The following is a 20,130-nucleotide window of genomic DNA, read 5'->3' as shown; positions in this document are numbered from 1 at the left end:
CTAGCGTGCCCAGTGTACAGGTTTAATGTCTATGTTTCTTGAAGAATATTTAGAAATTGGTTATCAATTTATGTAAGATTTAATTATTTTTTTAATAAATTTAGTTTAATTCATATAATCTATTAGTAATGGTCGGTTAATATGTAATATCTAATTAATCTTGTTATATCCGTTACTAGTTACTATGTGATTACATCAGTGAATAACCTCGTTATGTTGAAAGTTATTAAAAGTTTCTTCCTGTACGAACTAAAAGCATTTTTTTATATATTTTACGAAACTATTTTAAAATTAACTTCAAAGTAATACTTCCATAATTAATTTTTTTTTAACTAGGAAAACTTTTCACATGATCCAAAACTTATAAATATCATCTATATTCTTGAATAACTGTTTATTTGACGAAATATAACATCTATACTTGTGTAACTATATAAAATCCGAACTTTTAAGCAATATTCTATTATCTTTTTGTTACACTATACAACTTAGTAACAAAAGAGTTTTTATCGCATCATGCAACAGAGAATTTGTTTGAATACTTTAATTTTTATATATTCTATACTACAAGTATTGTACTAAAAGGAAATGCTTAATTTGTATAATGAAGTTTATATGCATATTGATGGTTAAAAACATGTTTTAAATATGCTAAATTATTGTAATAAGGAGTCTTGGAGTATATAAAAATTTAAATAACCTTTATAAAATAATCGGGTTTATGTTGAGAACGTTAAGAACGTTAAGAACCTGTAGAGTTTGTTATATATGCAATTTATAAGTCTTGTTTTTATTTTGAGGGAGCCATTGATTCTAATATTATAAATGTATTTCCGATCAAGGCTCTAATATCCTTCAGTTTGTAAAACGATATACACTGTATCAAAGAAACATTTTACTTAATCAGAAATTCAAAATAAAATATAAATACTAACCTTAAACAGTACATTATGATGACGCTTTCAGCTGAGAATTTAGTGATCATATTCATAGTTATAATGATAGTCATAATGTCTTTACTTTTACTGGTGTGCAGTGAAATTACAAAGTTAGGGGAACTAAATCGCAAAAACTGAACAGCATGGTCCTTAATTTTAACTTAGATATAACGTTAAAAACAAAAACTATTAAACAAATGCATAATTAGAGTAACAATTTCAATTTGAATGTTCATAATTGTTTTAAACGCTAAGACAAATTAAATGCTTATATTACTTAATTTTATTACTTTTTAATATTTAATATTAACTCATATATATATATATATATATATATATATATATATATGTGTGTGTGTGTGTGTGTGTGTGTGTGTGTGTGTGTGTGGTGTGTGTGTGTGTGTGTTGTGTGTGTGTGTGTGTGTGTGTGTGTGTGTGTGTGTGTGTGTGTTTAAAATGCTCTGTTGCGTAATTTGGTTACTTAACACAAATAAGACAATTAAAAATTAATCATTTGTAAACAATAGGGAGTCCATGATCTTTTACCCTGTATTGTATTCAAAGTGTGTTAGTTCAATAGATTAATATATTTTCATGCCCAAAACGGGAATTTTCTTTACTGCAGTAATCAAGGAAAGCTTATATGCCTGAGGAATATCAAAGCCGCCCGCTTGGCGAGTATTTAGACTGCAGACTTCACCCCTCTTACGAAGGTTTACTAGTTGTACTAGATGATAACTAGAGAAATTTAATAAATATTGGCTAATAACAGAAAACAACTTTTCCAGTCTAGCGGAAATGGTTTGCATTGATGCAGTGATTTAGTAGGGCCTCTCTTATATTTTGCTAACCGAAGCCTTTCTTGGCCTGATTTATTTTTTACAATCCCGTTTAACTCCCAAATACTGGGTTAGAGATCATCCTGATCCTTCTATATTGACGATTTGTAACAGTCTAATAGTATCAGTAAAAAGCTCTCAGCTGACGCAAGTCGTCAGTTGTCATGGCGCTTGTGGACTGGGGCACCTCTGTCGTGTAAAATGTCATCAAAGTTACATACAAAATAGTAATTATAAAGCAGGTTCTGGTTCATTATCACGTGATTTCAGTATAACCTGGAGAGTATTTCACACGTTAAAGACAATAAATAATCATTTATTGGCTTGGTACTATATGTAAACCATACTAAAAAACTGACAGCCTACTTTCATTTTTAATTTTTCTTGCGACAGCAATGCCTTGTGGTCTGCAATCAACCTGCCAGAAGTTTAGGGCGGTAACCATCGTATCCCTGCAGACATATTGTATTGAAATAATACAATCACAAATCATCGCAGGATAATAATACTTTCACGAATGTATTGTTTACGTTTACTAATGGCAATGTAGTTACCGTAAGCAGGCATAATTATGAGATTTCAAGCCCTCATTCCCGTTGTTATATGTAAGGGGAATAAATAAAAAAAAATTACCTATAAGAATGAATCTGTTGCAAACCACTGAATTTGTATACCTCGGAATCATCAGATTTCATGAGGTTTTTCTAAATCACCTCATCCCTAAATTTTTCTAAAATCCAGAATTGTCAAATTTTTTCTTCAACTTTGTGCTGAATTAAAAGGCCATAGCAGTTTTAGGTCTTACCTCATAATCTCTTTCACCCAAGTTTGTTGAAATTCTTGGTGAATAAATTTAAAGAAAACTTTTAGAATTTAAAGAAAACCTAGACCGGTGATAAAAGTGGAGGAATTTTTACTAAGTACGGCAAAATAATATCAGGTCGGCACTTTTTCAACGTATTTTACCATTATTTAGTACATAGATGTATTATCATTAGGTGATATGCAATCTGTCCATTTTTATACTTATAGATACGGAGATATGGTTCATTTGGTTATATATTAAGTTAGTAGCTTTTAATAGTAAAGAATCGTTTTTTGACTCTTTTTACCGTGAAAAAATCAAAATAATCGTATGTAAATATACAATTTCTGTTGTGACATTGTTATAAAATACGGATGAGAAGATAGACGTGCTAACAAAAGCATTAGTATCCATTTCAGAAATATTGAATATAAGATCATAGTATTAATTTAACATGATCACGAGATTCCAGGAAACATGACGGGTTATTCCCTAGATATGCCATCCTAATCAAATGGGGTTGTTAAGAATCAGCGAGCCCTTAACAGTACTCTCGAGATAGCGAGGCCACAAACAAAGAGTCACAGGGAGCCATTACGTCACACTTTTGACGAGTACTCTTCAGCCCCGGGCTCAATTGGAACTCCATTTTTAATAAGCCGTCTCCCCTTTTTACACGTAAGCGAGATTACCGGAGTCAATAGTAAATACACATACCGGTATTAACCAGTCAAGGTAATCCGCGCAATATTTCATCATGTCAATATGGATATTAATATATTATTAACAAGTATTGATTTTAAAATTGAAGAGATCCTGGGTACTCTAGCACTAACTAAATACACTCAATTTAAAATGAAGCGTAATTTTTACTCTATTATTGTTACATTATTTTTATAATATTTGAACAGTATTAAATTTGTGTAATTCTAAGTACTGCAAAAAAGTTAATATTGTGATTTACGAGTGAGGGAAATTTGTGGAAAGATACTTTCTCGTAACCAGGGCAATATCCATCCCTAAACGTTACCCACATGTTTCTACAGCAATAATTTTATATTAAGAGATTTTTCAAAGTTAGTGATATTTTTCAATAGTGATATGCAGCTACTCATATCTCCAAACTTTACATGCATGAGGATATTACTCACAGGTAGTGAGTAAACTGAAGAATATAAACTTTTTTTCTCATATCTTGTTACTTATTTGAGACTGATTAAAATATAAAATAGACGTTACGAGCATTTTTAGCTATACGTGGTTTCTCTGTTTAACCCTAAAATCGTCGCAAAATAACAAATAGGTTTATAAAACTGTTGTATATAACCGATTGATTGTTTGCTGTTTGCAGAATGACAAATTATGCTCCTAAATTACTTAATATTGGCTACATGCTAGATTATTTTACAACTCACCAGCTATTTGACGTTCCAAAATTCAAACTAGTTATACTACTTTTTCAGTATAGTTAAAAATAGTAATATATAAACTTTCATGTTTAATAAGCGATCATCTGTTAATTTGGTAAATTGCAGGTATTATCTATGATTGAGTCACATAACCCTTTCATACACTTAACCTTGATTATAATCGAATAAAAAACTAAATTTCTCCTATAAAAGAAAAATTGCTTTCAAAATGCTTTATTAATATGAAAACTACACATAGCCTAAATTAAAATAAATAAAACATTCAGATAACATTTTTATTACCAGGGTTTATTTCTTAAAAAAAATGCCTTACACAATCGCTCACACAAGGAAAAACCCGTCAATAATATAACCCAGGGCACATGATAGTGCATATCTAGTTATAATGTGAAATAAGATGTCTGTTAGATAAAAAACTATAAAGAATGTCAAATTGTACATGGATTGCAGTTTAAGAATGCACTGCATTTATCTGCATACATTTCAACAATAAATTATGGGTATCTGATATAGTTTGAGTATTTTATTAAAAGTTATATTTTTGGAGTATCATTTATAAAGTACTTGATAAAACAGTAAGCTTGCTGTTGTACTAAAATTTTAGGTTTACTTAAGAGTGGCTTTTTGCTACCATCCTTACTTAATACGCGTAGCTCATTCCTTTTCACACCTAGCCGTATTACTTTTTTATTATGAGATGGAAATAAGATAATAAATAACAGCAAGAGATAGAACTAATAAATCTCATTGATTGAGTTTGTCAAAATAATTATTTGTTCTGATGTTTCTCTTCAATTGTACGAAGTATGGTAGTGGTAAAGATAAAAACTAAAGAGAATATCTTCAGGATAAATGTGACCAAAGGACAAAGATAAGATTATGAGTCAAGAACGTTATAAATAAGACTTAAGAGTTCGACAGGGGCGGCGGAGTGCAGCGGTGTTCACGCTTTACGCTCCGTAGAACAGCAATGTCGTGTCGTAAGCTACGTGGTAGCTATGACTGTGGCTGTAACCGACTGTTTTGTGCATTACTGGAAGTGCCGCCATCCAAAAATGTGAAAGGTGTTTTAAATAATATTTATTTTTTTACTTATAGTCACTATAACAAATTTGAACATTTTATAATTTAAATAATTAATTGTATTATAAAATAATACATGTATAAATTAAATACACAAATTTTACAAATTGTAATGCTACATGTTAAACTATGAGCAGTACAAATAATATTTCCTGTGTTTTTAAATATAAGTATTATTAATTAATTATGGTCCCGCGAAAGAATTCCAAAGATCAAATTCCATGTTATATATCAAAGTATTATTACAAGTGATTTCAAAAGATCCAACGTAAAATGTACATTTATAAATATATTAAATTTTTACAATTTTATACTTTATGCCATCTTAATTTGTAGTAGTTTTAATGTCAGTCGTAAGTTAAAAACTGAAATTATTATTTAAATGTCAAATAAAAATGAAACACATTTAAAGCCACAAGTAGTTTTTAGAAAATATTTTACCAAGTAAAATGTTCTTATATTATTATAACTAGTTTCTAGTTATATAATCTACTGATTCATTGGAAATAATCACAAATATTAATGGAATAGTAAAATACATAAGTTAACAACTTTTTTAGGAAATAACACAAACTATTATATCTGTTTGGTTCATAATCATTAGTCGAAAAGAAATTTTCTTATAACATACATTACTATATATTGTCAAAATAAAAATGTATTAATTTTATATGATTGCCTGATAGTTTTATCGTTTTAATATTACGGTTTTACGGCTATTTTATTTTCCAAATCAGATAGCGCTACCTTGTTACACATTTTTATGTTAAAAATACATATTTTCTAATCACTTTCGATAATTTATGCTTTTTCAATTTAATTCTTACTGTAATCCTATATACATACATAGCAATCATAGTAAAAGTAACATATATTTTCCGTTCATTATAGGTTACTATTATTTTAGTAAAGCTTTACCCTACATGCTATATGGTTAGCTTAACTGACATAACATCTTTAATGTTTGTGGCGTTGATATGTGTGTTTCAATAAGTTACTTTTGATGCTTTTTAGTTCGGGTGTTTGCTTATACTGCTATAATTTTAAAATGTGCCTTTCTTTAACTAAGTACCACTTCAGTTTTATTATGACAAGTTAGCTATGAAAAATAATACAATGTTGGCCATTTTCCAATGTTATTAAAAGTTTATACATTTAACGATGGCAAATATCTGAAATGCCACTATCCCTTTATATAAGTATTAATCCATAATAACGAACTTTAAAAATTTATACTCCCAATACGATACTATAAATCAACTTTCCCAGTAACATTTTCTAAACTTTTGAATTTAATACTGTTAAAAACCTAACGGTGCGTATATATGAATACAACAAAGAATAAATAAAAAGTTGTAATAAAAAATAATTGTATCATTTAAGAATGTTTCTATGATTTTAATGTAAATTTGTTGTAATTGAATTGATTATACGGCTTTTTGAGTACCGTGGTTTTTTTGGTTTAGTTGAAATTTAAAAGTTTTATTTGAAAACACATAGTAACGTTGTGCTATATATGATAAGTCCAAAACAAACCTTATAATTTTCTACAGTCTGCATATTGATACTAGTATATACATATTTATAATAATGCAAAGACGGCATACGCTTTCTCAGAAACATTCATTTAGTAGACACATTGCATACTAAACAGCCGAAGCAGCTAGCATCATCATCGTGCATCGAAGAAGACTTCCATTGTTACATTCATATAACAACATTGAAAGGGAGCACATATTATTGGAATATATTATTCAGTCATTGTAATGTTCCAACTGACAAATCTTCATTGTATTTATGATAACACTCACATTTTATTATTGATAAATCACCTTTAGTTATTCATAAATTTCAGATAAAAAATATTATGTTTACAAGTTGAGATACATCGCTATACAGGATGAAATTCAAATTGTTTGGTTTACCAATAAATCTTTTTTTCAACGTGCAGTATTGTAAAAGTATGTCAGGAGCAAATAATTTAACATACGTATTGTTATTTTATGTTTCTAATAATAACATTTACATACATAAATAAACTTAAACAGTACAAACGTAGCAGTGCATATATTTTATTACAGGTTTGTAACGGTTTCTCATTTAAATTATGTGTTTGAAATATTGACAAATTCTTGCACTAAGGAATGTTTACTTAAATAATTTAGGATTATTAATATGAAAACGTTACTTCTTAATTAAGGCATATTAGTAACGAAGTACTGATCAAGTATTCTTCCTGAAATATGTTACTTTGGTCCTATCAAATATTTTTGTAATTAGTGAAACATACTTAGACACTCGGTCAGAAACATAAATAATTTTAATACAATCCACATGGTTTCTGATTCATTTAACAATGAGTTATATTCTATCCCTATGCGATTTTTAATTAATAACATATCCATACATACATGTTTGTATTTATTAATGTTCTACTATGAATAAATATTCAGTACGGCACTAATTCATTTAAGAGGTTTGTGCCTTCTGTATCCATACATCATTGAGAGTTGTAACAGAACATACCGTGTGATAAGATCGCAGAGAACCATAAACAAGCAGTGTTAGGGTCCGTCCCCATTAAGAAGAACAAGTGGCAACACAGCGACGTAAAGCGGGGGAAATGTGGCTTGAGGGAGTGCACGATTGTATGTTATGTCGGCCAATACTGAAAAATACACTGTTCTTGGCGCAATACCAATTGGTGTTATGTTTTGTGAAGTACGTATGAATTGGAACTTACATAAAAGTAATTAGCACCACATATATAATCAATACGGTTGTGGTTGGATACGCTTATTATTGTTCTTGTAAAAATATAAGGATGTTGAGAGTGTAGAGAATGTTTGTAAGGCTCATTAATGATGAAGGAATTTGTATTGTAATAATTCAAATGTATTTATATTTTTGAAAGTTGCGTTTTATTCTAGCCTACTTTGGGATATCTGAAAACATTAGGAAAACATAAGTTTCAATTCAAATTTTATAGCATATATAACAATTTAATAACTCAAGAGTTATAAAGTGCTAGAAGATTTTTTTAATTTTGTATTGACGTATTGATGATAAAGAAATGAACAAATATATATTTTCTACCCAATTAATTATATTGCATGTATAATTATTATAAGTTAAAATATCTTCATTTAAGAAGAAATTACGCCACATTAGGTGTCGCTTAACATTTTTAATTAAAGTCTCTTGAAAAATTTCATTTGTATAATTTATATTATTTACAATGCTTTGAAAAGACACAGAAACTAAGTTTTTACAGAAGACTAAAACCTCCCCATTAATTATTTTTTAGACTAGAATGACCCTCGGCCAAGTCGCATTATTAGGATTCCAACTTCATGGAATTATTTATAAATGTGAATAAATTAAGTTTCGTGTCAAATAAAAGTCTATAGATGTAATAAACTTGATATAATGGGTTAAGCTTCATAAAAACCCAAGTAAACTCGATAGAGGGATATGCATGTTATCAAACAAGATGTTGCCGAAACAGAAATTACGTTACTTACACATTTTCATGTCTCAATAGTCCAATGAGCGTAGGACAAATGTATTAAAAAACAAGAAAGACTACACCGGCAATGCATGACATGAGCTTTGATTCATGTTGTATGTACGTGATGTATAGTTTATTCATTTATTAACGTCAACTCTTTCACTACAAAATTCAGTTTTATTACAATATAACTGTACTATAAAGAACCAGTAATATATTTTATAAGACACGGAGATGGCAACAAATCATACGTATACATAAAATATCGTACGACCAATTTATAATCTTCTAACAGGTGACAAATTATTACAAATCTCTTCATATTGCTAGTTATAAATGTCACTGCATATTCGTTCAAAGATATCATGTAGTGTTAACTTTATTTTATTAGTTACACAATAGATGACTCATCCAATGCAATGAATTACGGCATGGCAAATTAAACGCTAGGACTGTCAAATGTAAAGAGAGAGGTCAGATAGCAAATATTTGGACGATAGCAATGATATTTATGTGGATGAGGCCTAGTGTTGGACCAGCAACATGCTTATATGAATTATTTATCCCCTCTATAACTAGTACAGTCCCGAATCTAAAGCATGTAGTATGAATAGTAACTGATAACAAGTAACTCAATTATACGCGTTTTAATGTATCACAGATGTTTGACACATACATAATATTTATAACAGTGAGAAAGATAGACAAAAATATTAAATTTCATCAATTTTAGGATCTGCTTATATGGTTAGTTAAATCTTATTTAATATGAACTTACGTGTATTACGTTTAAATTGAGTTATTTTTGTACCGAGAGTAAAATTCTGTTAAGATCGTTTAATTTTCTGTAACATTTTGTAAACTATTCATTTGGCCGCCCCAAAACTATTGTGCCTGACGATAAAATTTTGTCTTAGAGGTAATATTGGTGCAAAATTTTGATTTGAAAAACCAGATTTTGTGCTTGTATGGTGCAATTTGGTTTTCGAATCTAAGACTATAAGAAGATGTGAAGCTATACAAACCGATTAAAGATTAAAATGCTCTAGCTGATTTACAAATTAATATAAATGATACAAAGGATGTGAATCTCTTTAATCTAATTTGAAAATCTTTATATAGAAGTCAAAAATGGTATATGCTCATAACAAGAAATTTGAGTACTTGAATTAATATGTATTTCTTTACTAAAATTCTCTTCTAAATATCATACTAATACTAATCTAAAAACAACTAAAAATCCTTACCCACCGTGAAGAATAATTTTTGGAATGAGGTGAAACTTACAAATTTTAGGAATTTATCGTAATCCAAAGGGAAATATGTATTATTGTATTGTTGGAAAAATTCAACATAGTATAAACTTTAAATAATATAGAAAGTATCGTAGTGTAAAAATTTTATAAAACAATAGGCAATGATTGATTGTATTATTCTGCAAATCTTGTGCATATATTTGATGGAATGTGGTCAGTCCATATTAAAATTAGTGAACAGAGTCCGTTGAATATATGGCGTGCGTATCACGTATACCAACCCAACAAAGCACCCTATCTGATGGCAAACTTCTCACAACAAAGGAAAGTGCCATGAGCGACGTAACGCCGATTAAACGGCCCTTGACATGTATCTTGCATTAAACTTGTGCTTGAACAAACAACAGTATGATCGGATTAATATATATCGTGTCTATTATATTGAAGTTGGATAACCTGATAATGATTGACCTGGTTATGGGGACTGAAATACTTCACTTATAAATAGAAAAAAAATAGCAGAAAAGTTCAAAATAAAGCAATGCGATGTTGATTTATGTTTAAGGGTATAATAAATTGCTATAATTAAATACATTTTTATAAAACTGAATATATTTTTGAGCCTATAATACATATATATATATATATATATATATATATATATATATTAAAATAAAAAGTTATTTAATCATAGCAGTTTATTATACTTATAAACATAAATGAAACAATCTTGCTTGTAGCTTTTACATCATAATAATTTCTCAAAGTCGTATTTAATTATATTGATGACAGTATAATTTTTCCAGAGATTAACTTATTTCTGGGAAGATTAAAGCTTTCAGGAGGCACAATAATCAGTGCTTGGAATTTCCAAAACACTTATAATAATAACAGAAAGAAAGTACTTTAAATCTTTGTTCTTTTACAGGCTATTTACTTTGTGATGTTGCAGAGCTATGCCACAAATCATATAATTTGGCAATTAAATATTTAGTTATACATTCATACATATGTGTGTAAATTAGGTGTCTAATAACACCTCCACAGATTGAAGGTTATCGTCACAATAATTCTATTGTACTATATAGGACAATTGTTTAAGCTCATAGATTATTCTATATTCTATGAAATAGCTTCCTTTTTTGTTGTTTTAAAACAGTGTGGAACACATGTCAACAGATAATTGATTAAGTCCTCCAAGAGTATTTAAGATAATAACTAGTTTAATGTTAGTAAATTGAGTGTATCAAAAGAGACTTGTCGAGCTTAAAGAAAATCTGACGTGGAACGGAGAAGATTCTCTCCCCAAATCATTATTTCGTAGAATATGTAACAGGCAGAGATGAATAATCTCATCCTATACAATGCAGGTGCATGATATTCTTATCACAACAAATAATACAATAACAATAATGTAATTATAAAATATGCCGATAATAGGATTATGTAAATCTTAATTCGTGATTTTCATTCAATAGTTATCATCAGTTTCGGTAAGGGACTTATGCTCTGAAAACATGGCATTAATCAGAAATACGAATACTTTAATATGATAGTAAACTAAGGTCTGCACGTATTTTATATACATGGTTGTGATTTTCTTAGAAACCAAAGAAACAGCAAGAATTCCAATCAAGGTTTGTGTTTTCAACACCATTTGTTCCCGGCTACAGACATGTCGGGGAATGCAATGGTTATGTCTACAATAAATGTGGCCATAAGGTTTTATAACTGTCCCACATTTCACTTACATTGTGGTCTTTAAAGATGTAATCAAAAAATGCTCTAGTTTACTATCCATTGTTTTTAAAGTTAATAGTTCTCTTTTTAATTTAATAGTGGTTTTATCCCTTATGTTATTTCTGTCAACATATTGGGGAAAAAATAATATACTTGTATGGATAAACTAAAATAATTTACAATAACAATAATACAATTTCACTATTATATCACAAATATCCTATTTGTATTTAAGACACTTCTTAGTTAAGTTATAACTTTATTAGTTTTTAAAGTGTATTCAAAAAATAATAAATATTAAATAAACAAAATTATAAAGACAAAGCGTAGACACACACACACACACACACACACACACACACACACACACACACACACACACACACACACACACACACACACACACACACACACACACACACACACATTCATACATACATATATATATATATATCTATATATATATATATATATATATATATTAAAGGCAATGACACTTTGATAGAACCATGAAAATCTTAAATGATGAAAGTATTAATATATATATATATATATATATATATATATATATATATATATATATATATATATATATATATGTATATATATATATATGCTGTCACAAGTTTTTTATACGTATTACAAAACACAACTATGAGTAAACTTAAAAATTTATATTGAATTAGCAACCGAATTGTGTATTTAGAGTTAGTCAAACTACATGTGATAAAAAACACTATGTTTTGAGGATAAGAATAGATTGTCTCTTTTAGATATTAAATACTTGACATATAACAAGAGTACATACAGAAATATTAGAATAAGCCAAGCATGTAATGCTTAAAAATATTGTAAATTTTTTACAACTGAAGATGAGAAAAAAGTGGACAGAATATTTTTAGGTTTCATAACAATCTGTGTATACTAAACAATCTTCAAAAGCTTAAGTGTACAACGAAGTTTCTTTAATGTGTGTGACAAAATGTTATTAATCTAAAAAAGGCTATGAATCATGGTTTGGAATATGCTTAACATTTAAAATTAAGAAGAAAGCGTTTCTTAAAAACTCGTTATCAAAATGCTTTCATAAAACCCCAATCACAGGTCAATTTGAAAGTCTACAGCTTTTAGATGCTCTCAAATTCCACACACCTAGAGCTTCACGAAAGCATAGTACTCGGGAGGTATTGTATTTCAAAGGAATTAAAGGCCGGAATATACAAGAGACTTTATTATTAATGAATCTGAAATTTAAGATGTAGAGTGCTCCCAGAGGTTAAGAGCATCAATAGTTCAGACGCCAATGATGGCTGGAATATTATAGATTGTCAGTACCTTATAATACACATGACCTCCTAAATAGTGGGTGGTCCTATAGAGTTTAAAATTTTACTATATTTCATTGATATATGTAGCTTCCAGAAAAGAAAAGATTCGAGGGTCTAAGATCTTCCAAATCCAAAACCTCCAGTGACTATTGAATATCATATGCCAAAAAGTCCCATGGAGTATATATCGTTGTCACCGTAAGCCTTCAGACGACAAGCTATTAGAAGCCGGAAGAAATTTTAGGCCAGTAATCAGCAGTGGTAACGGAATTGAATAAGAAAAAAATATTCTATCTGGATACTAAGTTCTTTCTCGTAGGAATAAAGAATTAATCTTTTTAAAGAACTAGAGTAACGACCTCAAGCTGCAGTAATGCCCTGTTTACGGTAAAACACAAATAGCACTGTTGAACTCGCCTATTCCAGTTGCTGAGTCACCGAGTAGTGCCCCTACATCGTAAACTGTGCGGTACGTTACATTATGTGGTTTTCAGATGTACGCCCCCGAGTGTTTCTTTTTACAACCAGTCTCCTGTGAAAAATACAAATATTATCCTGTAGTAATCGCACAGCTGTTTGACTTGGACATTTTTCATATACATTACAACACGTACTTGCATTGTAGAAACAACGCAGATTTTCTTCGTCAAGTTTAATAACCCGTGTAACAAAGTATAGTATTTCTACCATTAAAATTTATAAAAATCCGAATACGTGTTTATTTATAATTAGGAAACTAATACACGATGATGTGAAAAACAAACGTGTAACATAGTTTTGAAGTTAGAACGACGAAAAGGAAAACTATAATAAGGTATATAAATTAGTGAGGGAATCCTTCAATAATTTGTAATTTCACTAATTAAAAATGGCCTATTTCGGTCTGATACATCTACATTTCACATACGGCTTGAGATTTTAGGGAAGCTGTTATTAAAAGAGTTTTCAGATCTCAAATGAAAGCCATAAGAATTCTTTTGAAATTAAACCCCAGAGATTCGCGCAAAGATGCCTTTAGGGAGCTTGGATTGCTGATCCTGCCCTGTATCTATATTCTCGAGGTTGCCCTGTACTGCCGACTTAAACGCAAGTTGGTACAGGCAGGGATGTCCACTAATACGGAACTAGAGGTATTGATAACTTTTGAGTCGTACAGCACAGAACGGCAGCTTTGTAAAACTTGCCATTACCACTTGGAGCCGGACTAATCAATAGGCTCCCTGAGGGCGTCAAACAAATCACTGAAACAAAAAAAATAAAAAACGTAACTAAAACATGTTCTTACATAAGTCGAATAAAATCCCTTAGACATCAAAGGGATTTTATTCGACTTATGAGTTCATGATGGGCCGCTGAGATGAAAAGTACTAAAATTAACAACAACCACGAAATCTCCGATTCTGATACATACAGGAATTGTATTGCATTTTATGTATTTACCTTCACGAAAATCATTTATCTGATGTAGTTATGCACTTTATATAGTTATGTTGACGCACGCCAGGCAATATTTTAATTGTTGCACGTAAGAAAGAATAGTATTATTATTATTTATTTACAGCCGGTTATAAATTATTTCACATTTGTATGCATAATTGAATCTAATATTTGAACCGTACTTCATGAATTATTCTTATATAAGCTAAAACGTTATAAGTTATAGATATTATATTAATTACTACAATGAGTAAATGTTTAATTTTTTTTGTATGGAACTTGATGCACAAATATTTTTAGTATAATCGGTCTTAAATATATTTTGTTTCGCCATTTTAAAAGTATGTTTTACTGTTAGATTCCTTGAATTTATTACACACAGTTTTAAGCTTCTGCCATATATTTTCAACTACCATTAACAAAGAAAATAATTTAGAATCGTTGTTCCTAACATTCTATAAATATTACAAGTAGAGAGGAAATGTATGTTCTGGAGCACAAGGTCACATGACGTCATCACTTAGGAATGCGGAATCAACAATCCCCCCACCCCCTCCACACCCCTCGCCCACAGAGGTCAACGACCTCCCCCCTCCCGCCTACTCAGGTCATTGACCCCGCAAGGTCGGTCGTTGACCCCGACAAGGTCGTTCGTTGACCTGTCGACCTTGGCCTTCAAGGTCACGCGATGACCTTGGCCTTGGATTTCAAGGTCACCCGATGACCTTGATCTTGAAATTCAAGGTCACGCGATGACCTCGACCATGAGTTGTAAGAACATTTCGTCATAAGACTTGTGTCGTCATACAACTGTGACGTGTTAGCGTAACGATGTAATACTTAGGTGATTGCGCAGTGTAAACGCGCATGACTAGGAAATACCAGCCACGTGCAGTGCAAGGTAGTTTGTTGCATCAGCATAGGAAATACCAGTGTGATTAAGCCACGCGCAACTTTGTTGCATAAGTATGCGGAAAATCTAGTGCAATTAAGCCACGCGCAGTGCAAGTGTGTTGCAACAGCATACTAATGATTGTTTGTCCACTATGCTAATGGACTTGATAAATAAACTTCCTGATGAGCTGAAACTTTTAATTTTACTGTAAAGTGTAATTTGAAAGTTTGAAACTAATAGAATGCGATTATTTTTGACAATTGTATAGTAAGGGAATTAATCTGAATAAGAAAATATTGAATCTTGATTGAAAAGCTAGTTATTTTTTGTATAAAAATTATGAACATAATTTAGAATACGTAACATCTATGTACGGTTTAAATTTGTATTTTGGAACTTTTTTTACACAGAAAGGTGTTATTGTTGCAGATTTTGTTTCAAATCATAATTATATTAAAGATAAAAATTATTGGTATCATATTTTTCGATTTAAAAATATGCTCTATTTAGATAGAAATTGTTTGGAAATGTGTAAACAGAGATACAAAATTTTCGTAAGTGAAACCCCAAAATACTATATACGGTTGTATTACACTTCGTTATTTGAAAGATTGGAATCAGAATGCATTGAAAGCATTGATACATTACAGTTTATTTTACCGATAAAACATTTGTACTGTGAAATTAATAATTTTAATAACATTTCAATAAATAAATGTATATTACAGAATAGAATTGATTTACAAATGAAGACTGATAAAACAGTTTCATTAGTATCGGTAGATAAAGATGAGGATATAGCTTGTGTTATACCACAAAATTGCGAATGTGTTTGGAAAGGATTTACCTTTAAATATTATTTAAGTTAAATATAAAAATAAAAAAGTAAATTTTGTAAAACAGTATAAGTAGAATAATTGCGAGTACTTGTTAATGAATAAGTGGCTGGAGCAAGGACAGGAAGAGAGAGAGCGCACGAGTTTGCGTCATACGTTTATCCTTTATAAGCAGTCCAGCAAGTTGACTAGCTCCAGTGTCTGACTTGTTAGCAAGATTTCAAGCTATCAACACTCATATACAGGTAAGCGAATTGAAATTTAATTTTTGTTTAACACTAATATAGTTGTTTCTCTTATTGATTGTATTGATTGTAATGGATTTGTCATCTGAAATTTTACACTAACTATAATATTTTAACAACATATGATTTTTATAAAAATATAGCTCTTCATATTACTATTATATTTTTAAAATACTGTTTTAGTAATGGAGTCACAGATTGTCGACTTGACATCAGATTCGTCAGGATCACAAAACGCAACGATATTAAGACAGCTACTCACACAGCCACAGCATATGAAAACTGAACAAGATCGCCAGCAGCAGCAGCAACAGCCACAGCAACAGCAACAACAACCACAGCAACAGCAGCAACAACAACAGTCTACATCTGGTACGACACAATCACTTTTAACTGTTCTTACTTTAACGCAGATTATAGAAAATCTTTACATGATAGGGTTTAGGAGTCTAGATACCTGGCAGCAACTGGTTGGAGAACTCCAAAAATCTAAAGAAATCATTATGAGTCCTGTTGCCGTTCAACTTTTGTGGATTTTCCAAAATTTATGCGATACATTACTAAATTACTATATGATTTCTGGCGATCTATCTCGTGATAAACAAATTTATTATTTAATTGAAGAACAAAATTGTGAAACTCTAATGTCTATTTTTGAATCCGTAATTAAAAAACATAGTTCAATAAGTTTTCCTTTCAATCTTATTCAGAGAGTACAAGACATTGGTCGAAACAAATTAATTGAATTAGAACAGGGTGTTAAAAAAATTGAAAATGAAAACAAGTTTAAGAAATGTTCTTCTTCTTCTAATCAAAAAGGAACCAAACGGTTAAAAACAGCTGTTTCATTTAGCTCATCATCATCTGATTTTGATTCTGATTCTGAATATGATAATAATTGTAAAGATGATTTCGCTAAATTATTCAGTCAGAAAAAAAAACAAAAGTAAGTCTATTTTTATATCTCAACAACTACAATATCAATGCGAGAATGAAAGGAAAAAAATAACTACTCCAGGTGAAACTGGAACACATTTAATAAAAATCGAAATTACTGACGTCAAAGATTTAAGAAAATGTAAAAATGAAAAAACGTATTGGCAAAAAGTATCAAAAAAGGTTATTTTCTACTTAATACGAAAGAAAATCAATCAGATCAAAAAATTTTAGACTCAATAAATTCAATTTTAACAAATGTAGGGCAAAATATGCTAAAAATTGAAAATGTGAAACAAGATTGTATATCGTATGAAAAAAAGATGGTTTTGTTAAATAGGATACGAAAAAAAGATGGGTTTGTTAAATAAGATAATACTTAATTTAAATGTAAAATGTATTCTTTGTATTCTTTTTTAGATTTGAAATTCATTCTTCTGAATGAAAACGGATTTCCACCTGAAAAATGTACACTAAACGCAGCCGGATTTGATTTGCGGAGTGGGGAGAACATCGTTGTCCGAAAATGGGATAGAAAACTAGTTAAAACTAATATAGCTTTAGTGTTACCAACTGGTTGTTATGGTCGTATAGCACCTAGATCAGGTCTAGCATTAAAACATGGCATACACGTAGGCGCAGGCGTCATCGATGCAGATTATACTGGAAATATTGGTATATTGCTATTTAATCTCTCCGACAGGGATTTCAATGTCAGTATCGGAGATAGAATCGCTAAAATAATTTGTGAACGTATAGTGTATCCAAATCTTATTGAAATTTATCAATTGGAAGCGACAGAAAGAGGAGACAAGGGTTTTGGTTCATCTGGTGTTTAATTGAAACAGTAGTAAATTCAAAATTTAAAATAATCTAGAATAATTTTTTTTTCAGAATAATGAATTCACATCTACCTTTAAAAAAAAGAAACCATACAATTCCCGAACCTATGGAAGTGGAAGAGGAACATGAAGAAATAGAGCAGGAACAACCGCATCAAATTAATATTGAGCCAGAACAATGTCCTCCCTCTCCTAATTTAAGACGAAAAAGAGACAGATTAAATTTAAATTGTTCGAATAATACATTTGTAGAACTCGAAAATGTGTTTAAAAATATATTAAAAACTTATTATTTAAGAAATAATAATTCAGATTTGAAAGATATTTGTTTAATCCTTCAAATTTCAAAAGAAGAAATTAAAAGAATTATTCAAAATTTACTAAACGAATATGGAGCTTTGAAATTTAATATTATTGTTGAATGTACATATATTAAACCGTTAACAGAGCAAACTCAGGAAACCGCTTTTAAAACATCGAATTTCACGGTTTTTCATAGTGATTCGTTGGATGATATTTTAAGAAATATGATTAGTAAAATTTGTACAGAAGAAAATGAATATTTGGGAAAAGGAAGTGGTTGGACACTTCGCTCGTTAGACGGAATTTTGTTAAGATTCAGCAAGTATCGTCCGCTAGGCGGATCTTCATACATACCACTTCCACATTGTATTGAAAATAAAAAAGCTATTATTAATCCACAAAATAATGAAGATAATAAATGTTTTCAATGGGCTATTTTAGCACGTTATGTTACAGGAAATAAAAAATGTCGTATTGACAACAGATATATCGCTAATGTTAATAAATTTAATTTTAATGATTTAACATTTCCTTGTAATTTAAAACAAGTAAAAAAATTTGAAAAAATAACCACACTGTAAGTGTTAATGTTTACGGATTAAATAAACATCAAGAAATTTATCCACTCAAAGTATGTGATAAAGAGAATGTAAATCATTTTGATTTGCTATTAATTTCAAACGATCAAGGAAACAATCATTATTGTTATATAAATAATTTCTCTAGATTAATACGGTCTCAAGTGACAAAATCAACGAGAAAAATGCTATTTTGTAAAAGGTGTTTCGCCCACTATTCAGGACCAGATAAATTACAGAGACTAAAAAATCATAAACAGAATTGTAAAATTCATAAACCGCTAATAGCCAAAATGCCGCCTCTTCAAAATAATGATAGTCCATCAATTTTGAAATTCACTAATTTCTATTTTAAGTATAAAGTTCCAGTTGTTGCTTATTGCGATTTCGAGTGTATTTTAAAAAAAGTTGACGAAAAACAATCACAATTTACAACAGTAAATGCAATACATGAACCAATGAGTTTTTGTGTATATTTGGTTTGTGATAAGGATTTGACAGAAATTATTGCTTCTCAATTGCCCAATGATCCTTATCTTTACAGAGGTGAAGATGCTGCATCAAAGTTTATGGACTATTTAATTTCAATATCAAATTTAATTTCTGATTTAATTAGAATTCATAAACCTATCCTTCCTCTTACAAGAGACGAAGAAAATAGAATTCGTACATCAACTAATTGCGAATGCTGTGATTTAGAATTTTCAATGATTGATCGTGCTGTAGTAGATCATTGTCATTTAACAGGACGTTTTAGAAACGTTCTTTGTAACACGTGTAATTTGAAAAGAAGAAATCAATCGTTTTTGCCTGTATTTTTACACGGTAGTTCAAATTATGATACACATTTTATTGTCAAACAATTAGGTTGCGATCAAAAGAAAATAGATATTATTCCGAATTCTTCTGAGAAATATGTTAGTTTTTCAAAACAGACGATTGGTGGAATAAAATTACGTTTTTTAGACAGTTTTCGTTTTTTAAACGCTAGTCTAGCACAATTAGCTAATAACTTACCAAATGATCAGTTTCATCATACAGAGTTGTTTTTTAATCATGATGACATCCCTTTTGTCACTAAAAAAGGTGTATATCCCTATGACTATACTGATTCGTGGGATAAACTAA

General features: G+C 30.0%; 1 protein-coding gene across 1 annotated transcript; it reads left to right on the top strand.

Moving 5' to 3' along the window:
* Positions 1-18,418: 18,418 nt before the first annotated feature.
* On the top strand, positions 18,419-19,357 carry LOC124370678 (the record flags this gene model as incomplete). Its single annotated transcript, XM_046828965.1, has 3 exons — positions 18,419-18,816; positions 18,881-18,921; positions 19,007-19,357. Coding segments are annotated over exons 1-3 (560 nt in total), but the record flags the coding sequence as incomplete, so codon positions are not given.
* Between the last annotated feature and the right edge of the window lie 773 nt (positions 19,358-20,130).

This window comes from Homalodisca vitripennis, unplaced genomic scaffold (assembly GCF_021130785.1).
Source record: "Homalodisca vitripennis isolate AUS2020 unplaced genomic scaffold, UT_GWSS_2.1 ScUCBcl_423;HRSCAF=2384, whole genome shotgun sequence".
In the NCBI taxonomy this organism is placed as follows: Eukaryota; Metazoa; Arthropoda; class Insecta; order Hemiptera; family Cicadellidae; genus Homalodisca; species Homalodisca vitripennis.
The sequence above is the reverse complement of the archived record's forward strand: the minus strand, read 5'-3'. Positions and strand labels throughout refer to the sequence as shown.